Here is a 16,543-nt window from a genome sequence, read left to right on the forward strand (position 1 = left end):
GTCTAAAGTAGATCGAATTTCGCATCTAAATAGATGTCGATTTGACTCTTTTTAGACGCGTCTAATAGACGTCTTATAGACACGTCTACAAAACGTCTTGTGTAAACGGACAGGCTCCTGCTTACTGGATAGGGAATCACCACGCAGTTAGAAGTGACGCGGAGATATAAGAATATGATCGTTTTTATTAAGATACTATTAACGTTAATAATAAAATAAATAAAATTTAGAAACTGAAGACAAAATAAACATCAGCCTGTTTTTTGGCTGAAGAAATCTAACATTAATTATGTTCTCTGACGGCATCAGCCAATCCCAATTTTTTGAACGTCTAGCCCAACTTGTAAATCTTATATTTTTCTGAAAATCGTGAATCTACATACCGTTTCTTTCCACATTGGTTCTACGCGTCGATTTCTTTTTCGGACATAACGCTAAGACGCCTGTCACGGATTGAGGGGGTCCCAGCCTAGGTTCGAATCCTGGCTGAGGTAATATTTTTCGCAATAAGAATAATTTACAGCACGAGAAAAGGGGGGTATTGAATGCTAAATGTAGCATCAGAAAAATGTTAATATGTAGCATTTTTAATATAATTACAAAAAATCGTTTATCGCTTCGAATACGTGAATTTGCTGACGATAATAATTCCACGTGTAAGAAAACTACGTTATGTCCGAAAAAGAAATCGGCGTGTAGAACCAATGTGGAAAGAAGCGGTATATAGATTCACGATTTTCAGAAAAATATAAGATTTACAAGTTGGGCTACCTACATCTTGCCTTGTGACCCACATTGGTGTGCTCTCATATGTTGTTTAGTCTTGATTATAGTTGCAGAATAGAAAACTATTATAAGAAGATCAAGAATTAATATTTCTATTTTGCAGCCAATCGATACATTCAAAAAATTATAATATTAATATCATATAATAAATGTGTAAATTACCTTAATTTGTTTTATAGCGCTTATGCGCATTTAACATCAAAATCTATCATTTTCATTCAAATCGACATCAAATTGATGTTAAATGCATCAAAAGACATCGATTCGATCATTTTATTTCTCACTACGTCAATAGAAGTTTATCTATAGGTCTATTAGATGTCTATTAGATGTCGAGAAGTAACTTGCAGTTTAAAAAGAATTTTTCATTAATAATTCACCACTATTGTGTACATTGTGTATGAAAAAACACAAATAACACAAAATCACATTGCATCTAATTTAAATATTTCTGCTCCGACGTCTGATAGATGCAGTCTATCCGATCTTACATTTCTCCCTGGTGCACTTTACACGATCTATAATTCGCAACAGAATTCGAGACAGAATTCCATTTTTAAATTTTTATGTATCGTGTAATACAGAAAACATTTGAACAATCAGAATTATAAAATAGAATTCTATCTTGAATTTTGTCGCGAATTATAGATCGTGTAAAGTGGGCTTTATAGAACATTATTTCTGGTACATTTTCGTATTGTCTCTGAAAGAAATTAGAAAGAAATTAGGAAAGAAATTAGAAATTTGGAAAGAAATTAGAGATACCTTCAAAAAAGGGATAACTGTCCGCATACGTAACAAAAGATATTAACCACACAATATTCTATTGTCCTTCCCATAAAGACAAATCTACCCACCTTATTAAATACCTTAAATCCTCGTACCCCCAGACATACGGAGATTTCCATCAAATAATCAAGTTCCCAACCGCCAAGCTCTGTAGATTGACTGCGGCATTTTTCAAGTCCATAAATGGGCAGATTTGAAACTCCCGCTCGCCGTTCAGGAGGGGAGAGCGAGTCCCCCTTCCGTGTGGGGGACGCCTCCCTCCACCGGGGCTGGCGGATACCTAAACGACAATTGGTTAGACGTGGCCGTATTGGAGCCGACTAGGATCCAGGAGCCATTAACAACAAGAAGAAGAATAATTTTAAGTACTCTAAAGTACTATTGTTATGTCGTTACGCAATGATCAACGCATGCTAATAATGGAAATTATGTTGGCGCACGAAAATGTGAGTATGCAATTGTTATTAGCTAAAAATGCAGGAAAACGTTTTCAGCTCGTTTGTAGGTTATGACAAGGGTCGCGACTAGATTAGAACACTTTTCGGCACTTACGCTTTATTCTACCTTTAGGTCAATGGAAGCGAACACTAAAGTTAAACTCAATCATGTTATTTATTGTTCATCCACTAAGAAGCTGCCGGCACGTGTCATGCAATCTTGTGCCGAAGTTTTCCGTCATCATGGTTTGTGTCATTCAAAGGGTTTAATAGCTACCGCTCTGTGGTTTTCTAAAGAAAAGAGGCAACATAAATTTTAATTCCAGGGCTCTGGCTTCCCAAGACGTAAGGCTACAAAGACTGGATACGTGGGAGAACCGACACAAACCCTGAAAGATGGCCACGAACGATTTGGTGCGACAGGTCTAACAGTTCCTCTTGTCCAGAAAAATGTTGCATATGAAACTGAGAAAGACGCGCATAAGACAGAAAGCTCAGAATGGACGCCTATCTTAATCGATTATACCAAACTTCACAAGCACTACCTCAGATTATCAAAGATTAGATTGACATGTAAGTATATTGTATACGTTAAACCTGCATCGATTAAAAGTGTAACTATTTGCAAGTTAGAAAAAAATAAGTTTCTTATTTCAAATGCTTGATTAAAACATAATTTGACATATCTCAAGCTGACCCACAAATACATTTAATTCACTACACAGAAAAAAAGAAGGTTCTTTTAAAAATATGTTTAGTTTCAACGTGAAAATCTTGAAATGAGATTAAATTGCGTTAAAGGAAGAAAAACTTACTCGAATGAAGCAATTTTCTATAATTCAATCAAAAAACATACATGCTTGTTATTCAAGGATAATTTGCTTAAATGGTAAGGAAACAATATGGATAGAAAATAACATATTTTCAAATTGTAGATTGTAATGGTTAAAATGATTTTATTATCAAAATAATTATATGTATGCTTGAAGTGGCAATTATAGTATTTAAATAAGACTGTAATATTGTTGAAATGTGAGATTATTAAATGCTTCTAAGAAGATTGTAGATTTTTACGTACATACAAAACAATGAACGCGTTAAGTTGAGTATATAAGAGTTGATCTGGCACTAATTTCTTTTCTGTGTATTCTAATATAATTTTTTTTTTCTATTTCAGATCTCGTTGTAGCGACAACTATGGCTGGATACGCATTGGCTCCCTTGCCATTTGACTTGCACACATTTGTAATGTGCTCCTTAGGTACAGGCTTAGTCTCCGCCACTGCAAATACAGTTAATCAATTCTTTGAAGTCCCCTTTGACGCGCAAATGTCGCGGACGAAAAATCGGGTATTGGTACGTGGTCATTTGACGTGAGTTCTTTCAAGTCTGTTTTATATCGTGACATAATCAGATTTATATAACTCAATAATAATGACAATTGAATGTGCATTTGTACATTATTAGGCCTGTTCATGCAATAGCATTTGCTGCAGTGACTGGCATTGTTGGATTATCCGTACTTTACCATGAAGTGAATGGTATCACAGCAGCGCTAGGTGCTGGCAATCTTGTTTTGTACACGCTCATATATACACCCATGAAACGCATCAGTATTGTCAACACGTGGATCGGCTCTGTTGGTAAGTATATATTTTCACGTCGTAACGATCGTTATAACATTGTAATTTGTTATTTCCTTTATAGTAGGAGCTATTCCCCCTCTTATGGGCTGGGCAGGTTGCGCCGGCAGCATCCTGACCCCAGCCGCTTGGCTCTTGCCTGGAATTTTATATGCGTGGCAATTTCCACACTTTAACGCTCTTTCGTGGAACCTAAGACCGGATTACTCACGAGCCGGCTATCGAATGATGGCCGTCACAAACCCGGATTTATGTCGCAGAACGACTGTGAGATACACAGCGGTTTTAATGGCGTTGTGTTACTTGGCTCCTGCGTTGGATGTAACCCATTGGTGGTTTGCGCTGGCTTCGACGCCAGTCAACGCATCTTTCCTGTATCTAGGTAAAGTATGCATGCGCATATATGTAGAGGAAGGTCCCCTATTATGAGATAGGCTCCTAATATGAGAGCGGAATTTCTGCTAAATTAACCCTAGAACCCGACACGTCGAAAAGTTACGTAAACTCGACACATGGGTAAATTTTACCCAGCGCATTTTCATTTGCTAATAACTCTCGAAAAAATGGTCGAAATTCAATGTTTTTTTTTTAAATCGGTGTAGAAAACATCGAGGAAGATAATTATGCTAACAGCTTTGCGATTAAATAAAGTTGAAGAAAATTATAATTAAAAAACGAAACACATGTTTCTTCAAAATTCGCTATTCTCTAAAAAATTAATAACTTTTTAACTATAACAGATAAAGCAATGAGGCAAACGCGATTTTAAAGAAGAAGGTTAATTCTTTGAGAAAATCTAGGAGCAGATCGCTGGTTATTAAAAAAACTATATTTTTTTACAAAAGGAAAATAGGTTCGAACAAGATATGAATGGGACTTTTTATGGGTTTATTTACTTAATAACTCTATTTTTCCTTTCAAAATTATTTTATTATAAGAAAATGTGACATTTTTCTTCAGAACAGAAAGATATAAGAATAATATTGTATTAGATTAATATTATATTATATGTAATAAATATACTTACTTGATACAATTATAACCTCTAAAGCACATTTATCACACATCAGCAACCAAGTTTTCAATAAAAACTAGAAAGAAAGATAAATCTATTACAAACAAGAAAACATTAGGAATGAATTTTCCAACGTAAACCCGACACATGGGTAAAATTTACCCGAACGAAATTTTGCTGTCTTCCCTGTTGAAAACGGTTAGGTGAGAAAATAGCTGAGTCATGCCTTCCAACAAAGGGATTAGTTAACTAATTTTGACCCTAGTATAGTACTGCTAACTCCTTATATTTTCAGAGCGGTAACGTTCGAAAAGTTGTTCTGGGTAAATTTTACCCATGTGTCGGGTTCTAGGGTTAATAGGTATTATCTGTTGGTTCCACCATGAATTTATTGCCCTTGGAGTGAAATCTGTTTAGCGGAAAATTCATTGTTAGATCATGTAATCGGTGCAAAAAATATTTGTGATTGAACTTAAACGTTGAAAACCCACTATCTCATATTAGAATCCTATCTCATAATAGAGGACTTTCCTCTATATAGTGTATATGTATTATTGTATACATATACATAATTTAAAAAATATATATATAGAATTTCTCTGTATTTTACATACGCGGTGTATTTGAAAGTTAGAGCCGAAGTATAATTCATTAAGAAGACATAAAAGTTTGTCTAATCAAATTTATAAAAAAGACCGATGACTTATTACCAAAACCATCCTTGTGGCTTTACAACGCCTCGGATGAGTTACTGCTTGAACCACGATTTGATTAATAACGCATTTTAAATATTGTATAAGTTTGGCCTGAATCCTTTTGGATATCTTGCATATGTATTTACGCTCGTGAGATTTTTCGCCATGTTAAACATGCAATATTTTAAATTTTAGCTTGGAAATTTAATAAGCATTCGGATAGTGCTAATTCTAGGAAATTGTTTCGATTTTCGTTGCTTCATCTACCCCTGTTGATGATGCTGATATTCTCAAGCAAAAAGCATTGGGCCAACACGGAAAAACAGGGAGATAAAGTCGAATCTTCTCACAGCGAGTCAGCAAAGAAGAATCTACTGGCCATTTTCACTCCAACGCCTATCGCTACAACAATTTCCTCTGTGTAATTTTATTCCATTGGACATGTCAGTGATAGTACAAATTATTGCAATATCGTTATAAATTTCAGGTCTCTGTGAGATTTGTACATTACCTCATTAGCTTTTCAAAATACGATATTGTGTAAAATAGACTGTAGATACAATCAATACTGGACTTGTGTTGTCTGGTATTAATATAACCAATAAATGAAAGTGATAGCAGGATTCTCACGGAAGTTGGTAAAATGAAATTCAGATCGGAAACCGAAAGTTCAAATACACATTTATATACATCTAGTTTTATTTAAAATATTTTATACATAGCGTCATATTTTTGTCACATTTTCAACTTCCTTACGCTTTGCTTCAAATTCTTTCGCCATCTGCCTTCTAGTTTTGGTTAGATTTCTGTGACCAGCACAGTCTAAATTTTCTATATAACACTTGTGCTTACAGCACTGTCGACATAATTTATATTCACATTTAAAACCCTACAATTTAAAATAACGCATTAGAACTTTCTCCTCCAAATGTTACATTATTTTAAATATTAGCCCTTCTTGAAAATATCTTTTAAAGAGCAAGCTAGTAAGAAAAGTCTGTATTCTGAAAGTATTCCAACTAACCAGAGGATTCGGACAGGCATGACATCGATCTGAACTTCTCTTAGGAATCAAGGTTGCTCTATTCGGTCTACGCGCTATCCGCTTAAGCTTTTTCGAACGTTTTCGCGATATTTCGTTTCCTTCCTCGTCCCTGTACTCACGTTTCCGAAGTGCACCTTCCTGAAAATTTTTATCGTTATTTTCAAAGTGTTTCCTCAATCGTGATGCAACAGAAAGAAAATAGTACATGCAATTAATCATTAAAAGTGAATAAGTAAATCAGGACTGAGAAAAATGCAATCAAATAAGATACGGCAATTATTGTTCAGAGCTGTTTACCTGTACTTTTTGTGTGTATTCTTGTGGTGGCTCTCGTACATAAGGTTGACACAACCACGGTGGCAACTCCAAATTGTAATCTAAAAATAGCAAAAGATATTTAACGTGAGCGTAACAAATGAAAATCTTCTGCAGGTCATTAAGTTATTACCTGTTCTTCCCGTCTGCCATATCAAACGTCCTTCATGGTATGGTAGATAACGGTCCCTCAAGGCATACGTGACACTCTTAAAGGTTTCCATAGTGGAGTTGGTGGCCAGACTTTCCCTTTCTTCTTGATTTTCTGCTAAACAAAGTCTACTCTCTAGTTAAAAGCATGCCGTGCGCACGTTTGGGAGTTACGCTTTGTTATTTGCAATTCGATATGATTGAAAGATCAATACATACACGTGATGAAAGAGTTTAAACAAGTGGCCGCGGATGTATGAAGCTGGCACCGGATGTTGCTCTACAAGTTCCAAGTATTCCAAGGCAGGCTCCCAACAGGCGGGGTAGCGAGACTCGAATATGTACGGATTGTAAAGATTCCCTTCCGCCGACATCACACCCTGCACTTGAATCTCCTCGATGCACCGCTGTACATCTTGCATACATTGTACATTGCCATTGGCGATCACAGGAATCTTCACGGCATCCCTGATTAAACGAAATAATGTATCAATTACTAAGAATAAGAGATGTAGAATATGAAAGTGTTCGAATACGGAAATGTAATCTCCTTTCATAGGAAATGGTCCAATTTGGTGAGAGGAGGGTCCGGGTTCAAACCCTGGCCGAGGTAATATTTTTTCGCAAAAAGAATTCTTTACAGTGACGAAGAGTGGGGAGTGTATACAAGTTAGATATGTGAATTTGCTGTTCCGCCAAAGAAACTGTTTCAAGAGCGAAAAGTAATCGGCGCGCAGGACGTGTTGGAAATATACAATTTACACATTAAACCATCGAGCTATCCACATCTTGCTTGGTCCGCATTAGCTTCCCTGATAGATTCTCCTCTCATAATTATACAGTGAGTGTTTCGAGTGAGGTAAAAAAGTGAGAAGAGAGAGGTAGGAATACTCACCTTACGGCTTTAATGTGCTTCCAAGACGCTACTCCAGTTAAGGGACCCTTTTGCTCTCTCGTGCGTCCGTGGACAGTGAGTAAGCTAGCACCTGCGTTCTCCAGCATACAAGCGTATTCTACAGTACGATTGATTTCCGGAAACACCCGTAGTTTACAGGTGACAGGTATGCGTAGTCCATTTTTTAAAATCGACACTGCGCAAATACGAGAGATCTATTACATTATATTGTTGTTACAATCTAAAGCTTCGGACGTGTAAAATCAAACGCATACGTACCGATTTTCTTTAACAAATCCCAGTCATCCTGTAAAAAAGCTCCGTAATGTCCGCGTTTTGCAATTGCCTGCGGACAACCGATATTGATGTCGACCGCGTCGCAGTACGATTCGGCCCAGCGTGCAGCTTCCAATAATATATTTGGATCGTTACCACAAAACTGGAAAACGAAATACTATTGCGCAAAAGTTCAACGCGTTTAAACGCCTTTCTCTCCTTTGTTTCTGCATTATTCTCTCCCCGCATTTAAAATCTTTACTTTTGTAAGGATGTTCAAGAAAGATTATTCAAGATATATCTATTAAATGTTCGATTCGGCACGTTAATTCAGTCACACAGTTGCTTGGTCGTATACTTGAGGTTTAAGCCTAATCTATTATATAATGTGCTCTCTACATCTGGAAATATTCTATTTTAGATAAACAAATCAAAACGCTTAAAAGATTTGTCAACGGTGTACGATTGTACAATTATACATTGTACAATTTGATAAGCTTTCACAATTTTTTTAAACATATTTGCTGACTGTATAAAATAGAATGTTCCTAGCAGCAAAGAGCACATTGTAGATTAGGCTTAAATTAAACATTCAATTTTTTTAAGTAAATCGAGACGCCTAAAAAATTTATCGACAATGCACGATTGTACAATGTATAGTGTACAATTAATCAGGTGGCATAAATTTTTTAAATGCATATATTGGCTATAAAATAAAATGTTTCTAGACGCACATTGTAGATCAGGCTTTTCACTCAGAAATTGTATCCTTTCGTCAAATGTTCCTTCATAGTCCCGCAAGAAACCCCCTTAATCTTATCGTCTACAAAGTGAGAGTCTCGGTTGTGGCAAGCAGACCTGTACAATTAGCGGACGATCCTCGCTGGTACTGGCAAGGGCCTCGCGTCTGTATTTGGGATCCCGACAGAAGACTGAGGAGTGCAGCATCGGCGTGTAACAGAGCTGAGCGCCGTGTCGTCTGCTGAGCAGTCTCCACGCCAATTCACTCGCGTCCACCATCGGCGCGACTATGTAGCGCGGCGAACCCAGAGCCTCCCAAACGTTGGTCTTCCTCTTCGAGGCAGCATCCTCCTTGTCAGGTGACTCCGTAGCCTCGGACATTATCTGTGTGCATAAAGATCGCATGAGCGATGCCATTTCACTTGCAATCACGTGCAAAGCTAAGGGCCTGAGCAGAACAGCTGTCTTGTACTCTTAAGACAATGTTTTGTGTTTTAAATCTGTGTTTTAAAGTAACGCATAATAACTGTCTTGTGACTTAAGGCCATTCTACAATTGCGTAAACGTAGTTGTAGGGTTGTAGGAGTAAGTGTTGTATATTAAAGTAATATACAATAGAGTGAGATACGTCATAATTGAAGTGAATGATTGGTTAATTTTTACGTCCTACGTCGTTGTAGTCGTGAAAGATGAAGTTCAACCATCTTTTACAACAGGCTTTACAATCGGAAATGCTAGTTTAAAACTGTGTTTTACAACACTGTACAACCGCTAACAACCACGTTTACGCAATTGTAGAATGGCCTTTAAGAATACAAGATAGCCATTCTGTTCAGGCTCTTATTATGTCTTGTGTCTTAAGGGTACAGCCATTCTGCTCAGGCCTTAAGTCATTCAAACCTTGGCTGAAGTGATATTCTTCGCAATAAAATCTTTCTTCGATTTTTAAATAGGATACGTATCAGCATAAAAAATTAAAATCGATTTTATCGATTTAAGAGAGTATGTGAATTTACTGTTTCAATAAATAAAGGACTGAGAACGAACGAAAATTTACCGAGACTGGAAAAAATTCACGTAGGACTATTAGACTACAGAAAATCAGCTCTGACCAAAAAATGGCGTAATTATTACATTTATTCATTTAACTTTTTCCCCGGAGAATGTAAAGGAATTTGCAGAGGAAACTTGTCGCACGATGTAATAATGTCACTTTCCAGGTAGTGCGATCCAGTAAAGTGACACCGATTGCGCTATATCGGTATAAATTGACGTCATACAACTTGGAAGCATTACTATAACCGTCGCATGACTCGGTACCGATGCTTGGTCGATAGTTAGAGTGGCCATTTTTTACAAAGTCGAACTTTTATCTTTATGCTAGGCATAAGTTTTACAAACAATCCGTTTCTTTCTTGGCGACGAGATCAAGAATTTTTAATTAATAGAGGAAAATCCTCTATTATGAGATAGGATTCTAATATGAGATAGAAGGTTTTTAACGTCAAAATTCAATCACAATCTTTTTTCGAAACGATTACACGATCTAACAATCAATTTTTCACTAAACAGATTTCACTCCAAGGGTAATAAATTCATGGTGGAACCAACAGATAATGTCTATTAATTTAGCAGAAACTCCGCTCATCTCATATTAGGAGCCTATCCCATAATAAGGGACTTTCCACTACACGTTGCCAATTACAAAGCCTTCTTGGATGTTTTCCTCGTGTAAAATTATAAAAATCTTGGAGAAATTTTGAGTCGTTCATATCCAACGAAACTTTAATCTTTTTTTATCTAATCGCACGTAATAACATCGTATATACACAGAGAATTTTGTCTTAAAATTTACCCTGAAAATCGTGTAATGATTTCGAAAAACTCATAAAATTCTTCGAAATACCGCGTTGTCCCACGATTACATGATTTTCAAGATAAATTTTAAGAGAAAATTCTCTCCGTGTACACGAGTCTGTCTACAAAAATTCATTTCAAACACGTTTTGTCGTATCACATTTTACGTCGAATTGAAAACGTATAATTTTACCAGGGTTGGGAAGTAACTCGTTACTTGTAACGAAAAGTTACAGTTACAGTTACTTTTTTTGGTAACTAACTTAACATCGTTACCTTTTTTCGATAACTAGTAAATAATTTAATATTGTAGTTACATTAATAGTTACTTTATGTATATTTTAAACCTCCACAGATCGCATTAAGCCTTGCATTACGTTAATGCATAAACGCCTTTCTAATAGAAACGCCTTATAATGTTACTTTCTTGGATAAAACTCTTGTTTAGGGAGCCTGCTCCAATGACCTTGACCTTGACATATGTTCTCAAAATTACCCTCCTCAGTGATCTTCAAAAGGTTTTAGCCGTCGCTCGTTGTTTGTTAAAAAGTTATTAACAAAAAAGTTTAATAAAGCATAATTTTACGATATCATATACGTTTACGAAAGAGTATACTCTCTTCAATAAAAATTCAGCAAGGTAATTCGTGAAGTGGTAATCGCGTGTGCCATAGCGAGGAATATTTGCTCTCATGTTCCTCCACAAACTTTCTACAGTATAGCACACAACGTTCTCGCTTCTGAAATATAAACGGTGTCGGAAAACAATGACATATCTATGAAACTTCTTGTATTAATAATTTTTTAACAAACAACGAACGACGGCTAAAACTTTTTGGAGGTCACTCAGGAGGGTGACAACATATGTTATGGTCAAGGTTATTGGAGTAGGCTTTCCTAAACAGAAGTTTTACCCTTTCTTTACAAAAAGCAGACTCGTACATCGGACGCATCTGAGAAAATTCCTCCCGATTAAATTTTGGGCTTTATTTCCTAAGAAAGAAATTAGCACCTCGATGCGGTGCAGCTGGCGTTACTCGCGTAACGGTGGGAAGGAGAAGATGGAGCCGGATCGCGACGGCGACCTCGGTGTGGCCGGTTTCGAGAACTCTGACTCTGGTATGGGCGACAACTGAGCGGTCTGCACGACAACGTGCGAGCCGACCTTGAAGCGCGGTCTCTTCTTGGAGAAGTTTGCGCTTCGCCGCGTGCGCAGGTGGGCTTGACTTCGTTTGGGCGCCGTGGGAGACGGCATTTGCCCCAGGACGGAAATGTCGGCGGTGGTCGAGGACACTTTTCTAATTTTGTGAACGGTGCGCGAGAGATCCAGGGCGGGCAGTCTCGCCGGTGGCCGCGGGTAATTCGTCGGTGTCGTTAGCTCCATTGCCTCGACGGTTCGAGTCTGATCCTCGGTCAAGGCGGACACGATGTCCGGAGTACTGGCCGCCTGCGGGATTATTTTGTTACCGCAGTGACGAGCGATCGCCGAGGTCGAGGTCGTCAGCCGCTGCCTCTTCCTCAGGCGGGCCTGCAGAAAAGTCTGTATCCTCCTCATGGTCCCGCAGGAGCGTTTCGCGGGCTCGGCACGATGCTCGCCGGCGCAGCGCTTCCGCCCGTCGTGCCTGGCGCCGCCGTGGGGATGGTTCATGATGGAGAAGCAACAAGACACCGGTGAGGGTGTGGAGGACGACTTCGCGTCCGGTGATTCTCCCCGATTTCTCAGCTCCGTCGAGGAGACTTCGATGGAGGTCTCGGTGGTGCGCGAGTCGTACGAGAAACAGAGGCGGAAGTTTCGGCTGCTCTTCATCGAGGGCAGGGTCTTCGAGCAGGCGTCCTTGCCGTTCACCATTGCCGCGCCGCCGTCGCGCGTTTCCTCGTGAGTCGAGCAAACGTACACGTCCGTCGTCGCCATCGTCATCCTCGTGGTGCTCATGTTACTTTTGAGCGGAGGACCGTTAATCTCGCAAAAACGAGAACAGAGGCCTCGTGCGCCAGGTAGCGTCCTGTCGACGTCCTCGCCGTCGGCGGCGGTGCAATAAGGCATGCCGCACGGACCAGCGGTGGACGTGGTCCTCGAGTCGGCGCCGGCGGCGCCTCTCTCCCGCTTGCCGCGCACGTACTCGTACGTGGTGAGCCCTAGGCAGGCGATGTAGCCGTGGAAGAAACAGAGGTGAATGAGCAGGACCGCGGCGATCGCCGAAAGGACGCCTATAACAGTGACGAGGACGAGCGAGCCAGTGCCGGGCGTCGATGCCGGTGGTAACGGCGGCGTCGCCGTAGCGTTGTTCATGCTGGTCTCGTTGCCGCTGCCGCTGTCGCTGCCACCGCCGCCGCCGCCGCGCCGCGGCTCGCCGACAAGCAGATGTGCGTTAGCGAGCACCAGGTCGCCCAGGGCGAGCGCGGTGACCGCGAGCGCGACGACGAGCGTCGACACCAGACACACCAGGAACGCCGGGTAGTTGCGGCCGCCGATGCAATTGTTGAGCCACTTGCAGTGATGGTCGAAGCGAGGTACGCACTTGTTGCAGACGGAGCAGTGCTTGGTGCGCTGGCCGTGCGTCGTGATGTTGCACAAGTGACACCGGCCGTTCTCAATGACGTGCCGGTGCTTCGCTCGGTCGAACTCGGGCACGACCGCGCGGGCCGGTCGGGCGCGAACCTCCGGGTCGGCCGGGTCCAGCAGCAGCACCGTCAGGTGGGTCGACACGTGCAGCAGGAACAGCGCGGCGAACAGCGGCGACAGAACGGGCCGCAGCTCCGGCAGCAGCGGCGGCGACGACAACAGCACGGTGAAGGTGCCGACGAACACGATGACCAGCAGCACCCAGCCGGCGATCTGCTGCGGATGCAGGGGCAGCTGCAGGCCGTGGACGCGCCGGAATCTACGCTCCTCCGGAGGCACGTGCCGTGCGTCCCGCGACGAGCAGCACCGGACGATCGCGCACTTTGCACGGCCCTCGCTTAGCATCCCAGCGCTCGCTCTCTCGCCGCTGTCATTTCTGTCTTGGATATAGCGCGCCCGTGGTATCGATCGACGTTCAATGTCACCGAATGTCACGCAGCTACCGTCCTCGTCCTCGTTTTCCGCGTCTCTTCGCGCCGCGCGAGAGAGCCTCCTCCTTCTCGCATCTTATTATCACCGCATCGCACAATATCCAATCGTTTTTCCTGTTAAATACGACTTGATTAGCACGGCGAACATAATTAAAGAGAGATTTATAGGCTCAATCGAAGCTCGTTCGTGCTGTATTTAAGATAAAGAGATCAATAGGCCAGAGCTCGTTACTTGTCACGGTACATGAAAGAAAATCGTCTTCATGCGTCCCTTCGTTGTTGACGGCAACTCGAGCTCGACTCTTCAAATCAAGTTGACTCTTGTTCAGTCTTTTTCCTTTCTTCCCTCGCATCGCTCGTTTCTCTACGATTCTTTCATGGTTACCTCGAAAATACGATAGTCCCTCGTCACCGCCGAACTTTTCCTCGCGTGAAAAAACATTTTATAACCCGATCCCTTCCTTTCTTTCTTCTTTTTCTCTCACAAAAAAAGGCGTGTTAAGTAGATACTCGAAAGTCTCGAACCTCTTTTCCGCGATGCTGATTGTCTCGCTTGGCTCACTTCGTGCTACGAGCTATCAGTGACGAGACGACTGAATGTTGACAGCTGTCAAAGAGGCTGTGTATAAAACAAGTTGTTTTGAAGAGAAATCTTCTCCTCCTCATAAAAAAAGGCGTGTTAAGTCGATACTCGAATGTCTCGGAGTGTATTGTTGTCTCTTTTCCGCGATGCCGATTGGTCGCATTCAGCGCACACAACAGTTGTGGATTTATGCGCTGAATGGTCTATGATTCGAAGCGCTCCCACATGTTGAGGTAGCAGACGCCATGTTTTCCAGCAGAAATTTTTACGCTACATCGACGTAACTGTTGGGAGTTACTCGAGACATTCGAAAGTGTTCCCTGAATTGATCGTCCGTGTATGTTGGAATTGTTGATTCAAAATATTCCTCGTCTCGAGGTTTTGCAGCTCGACGTTGTCTAACGCGAAGATCATTCTCAGGCAACGGTTGAATAAGATTATCAACAATATTACGAACAATATTAATACTTAGGCCGTGGCGATCGTGGCGCAGATTGTGCGCTGGTCTGGTAATCCGAAGATCCGGGTTCAAAACCAAACGAAACATTTGTTGCTTTTTCGTTCGATCGCCACATAGCGAAGTGGATATAGAGAGAGGTGTTGTATGAGGTTTCGGCACGTTTCTTCAAAAACGCCTTGTAACCCCCTATTAATATTTAGGCCATCAGCCACGAATTGTAAAAAAATATTTATATTGTTCATATTTGACATACACACACGTGTTGATCAGAAATTAAGTTAGATTGCATCGAGCGCTCACCCAACAACGTATTCAGTAGAAAAGAGCGCCAGTAGAGGAAGCGATCCCTCGACTGTTGTGTGTACTGAATGCGGCCATTGTCTCGTTTCGCTCGCTTCGTGCTACGAGCTGTCAAAGAGACTGTGTACAAAATGAATTGTTTACAAGAGAAATTTTCACGCGCGCAAAGCGCTTGTGTCGCCTTAGTATTACAAGTTCTCAGTTTACTATTTCACGCCCGCATTCACTGAACGATATAGCTATCTTTGACAGACGACCGTGTAAAGTTTTCAGGTCCTTCCGCCTCGGAGTCACCGCGGACGCGGTTGCCATTTAGGCTTCGACGTCGTCCTTCGATCAACGACACGGTCCCGTCGAGACTCCCGCTCTTCTCGCGCTCGTCCTCCGACGTTCCATGTCGCGGACGGACAATCTCGAGCGTTTTCCTCGCCTGCCTACGAACAATGCGGATCGCCCCCTCGCTAGTCGAGGAACCTGCCACCTCCTCGGTGCGGCTGACGGTCGCGACTGGCCAGCCGGCGACGCCTAGGCGAATCGATAAGCCGCGGTTGCCGCGGAGACCAGTCCGGGAGTCCGGGCGGCCCCGCGACGCGACGGGACGCGCGGGCATGCGCGCAACCCCCTTGGCGCGCGGCCGCGCGAAATTCGCGCGAGGCGACCCGGCCGACCGACTTTTTCCCCGACGACCGTGATTTTCTGACGCCACGGTAAATTTTGCGCCGCGCTCCCTTGGACTTCTTGCTCCTCGAGCGACGGGCGACCGAGCTACCTGATTAGGTTAGATTAGGTTAGGTAGCGGACGTTACCGTAATTGCTAGACATGATTGCTGGAAACCGCGATGAATGTTCTGTGCAAAAGCGCGGTAAGACGCCCGTGATCCTGGCCCACGCGATTGAATGTGAAACGAATTTAACGTGAGCACATGCAAGTAGAATGAAAAACTAACCTCACTTTGCGCAACTCGAGCTCTTGAAGCGACCGATGAAACGCGGATCCACCGTGGACATTCCTCGAGCTTGGAATCGATGGTGTTTTTTAAGTATCGATTGACGTTAGCACTACACGTTCACGTTAATTTTTTTATATCCTCGATCGTCCATCCGGTTCGTCATGACAGAGAGAAACCTGAGAGCGGCCACGCCGGCGTTTTACTTGATGCCATTTTCGCTCGGCTGATTCCAGCGCCTTACGTCCATTTTCATCTTTGGAACTATTCCGCTACACCCATTTTCAAGCACTGCCGATAAAGTTTGGTGCGTGTCCGTGCTACGCCCATTTTTCAAGCGGGTAATGCAGTGGCCAGTTTTGGTTGTGTTCCGTGTATGTACATACATACGTGCTGCATGCATGAAATGTCGGTAACACAAGAGTGTTCGTAACTTTGGTTCGTAACGGGAGCGAGCGCGAAGGTATAAAGCCCGCTGCAGACGATGCTATTTTTCCTGCTGGATTGCTTGTGATTTACTAAATTACTAGGAATCCTGAGTGCTGAATGGTGCAA

The 16,543-nt window shown here is 42.0% G+C and overlaps 2 protein-coding genes across 5 annotated transcripts; one reads left to right on the top strand and one right to left on the bottom strand.

Moving 5' to 3' along the window:
• The first annotated feature begins 1,843 nt into the window (after positions 1-1,843).
• LOC105557985 (protoheme IX farnesyltransferase, mitochondrial) lies at positions 1,844-5,988 on the top strand. The gene is made up of 7 exons (XM_012005439.1): positions 1,844-2,021; positions 2,146-2,258; positions 2,339-2,585; positions 3,190-3,385; positions 3,480-3,655; positions 3,720-4,037; positions 5,561-5,988. Exons 2-7 carry the CDS (start codon positions 2,181-2,183, stop codon positions 5,788-5,790), a joined length of 1,245 nt encoding a protein of 414 aa, XP_011860829.1. The 5' UTR covers positions 1,844-2,021; positions 2,146-2,180; the 3' UTR covers positions 5,791-5,988.
• A 58-nt stretch (positions 5,989-6,046) lies between these two features.
• Positions 6,047-16,225, bottom strand: LOC105557986 (tRNA-dihydrouridine(16/17) synthase [NAD(P)(+)]-like). 4 transcript variants are annotated; one of them, XM_012005442.1, is made up of 9 exons: positions 15,989-16,225; positions 8,905-9,171; positions 8,050-8,209; positions 7,771-7,966; positions 7,095-7,343; positions 6,859-7,004; positions 6,708-6,787; positions 6,390-6,548; positions 6,047-6,254 (listed from the first exon to the last, which is right to left on the bottom strand). In XM_012005442.1, the coding sequence occupies exons 2-9, from the start codon at positions 9,166-9,168 to the stop codon at positions 6,090-6,092; spliced, it is 1,419 nt and encodes a 472-aa protein (XP_011860832.1). In that variant the 5' UTR covers positions 9,169-9,171; positions 15,989-16,225; the 3' UTR covers positions 6,047-6,089. The 4 variants fall into 4 exon arrangements, with proteins under 4 accessions (XP_011860832.1, XP_011860834.1, XP_011860833.1 ...); XM_012005444.1 differs by lacking the exon at positions 15,989-16,225 and adding an exon at positions 15,042-15,579; XM_012005443.1 differs by lacking the exon at positions 15,989-16,225 and adding an exon at positions 11,657-11,719.
• Between the last annotated feature and the right edge of the window lie 318 nt (positions 16,226-16,543).

The sequence above is a fragment of the Vollenhovia emeryi genome, unplaced genomic scaffold (assembly GCF_000949405.1).
Source record: "Vollenhovia emeryi isolate VEMERY1.0 unplaced genomic scaffold, V.emery_V1.0 DF939395.1, whole genome shotgun sequence".
NCBI lineage: Eukaryota > Metazoa > Arthropoda > Insecta > Hymenoptera > Formicidae > Vollenhovia > Vollenhovia emeryi.

Coding starts and splice junctions, on each gene's coding strand:
- LOC105557985 (XM_012005439.1), top strand. CDS start 2,181: ATGTTATTTATTGTTCATCCACTAAGAAGCTGCCGGCACGTGTCATGC. Junction 3,386..3,479: donor TTGGTACGTGGTCATTTGAC/GTGAGTTCTTTC, acceptor GTACATTATTAG/GCCTGTTCATGCAATAGCAT. Junction 3,656..3,719: donor CACGTGGATCGGCTCTGTTG/GTAAGTATATAT, acceptor TTTCCTTTATAG/TAGGAGCTATTCCCCCTCTT.
- LOC105557986 (XM_012005441.1), bottom strand. CDS start 13,612: ATGCTAAGCGAGGGCCGTGCAAAGTGCGCGATCGTCCGGTGCTGCTCG.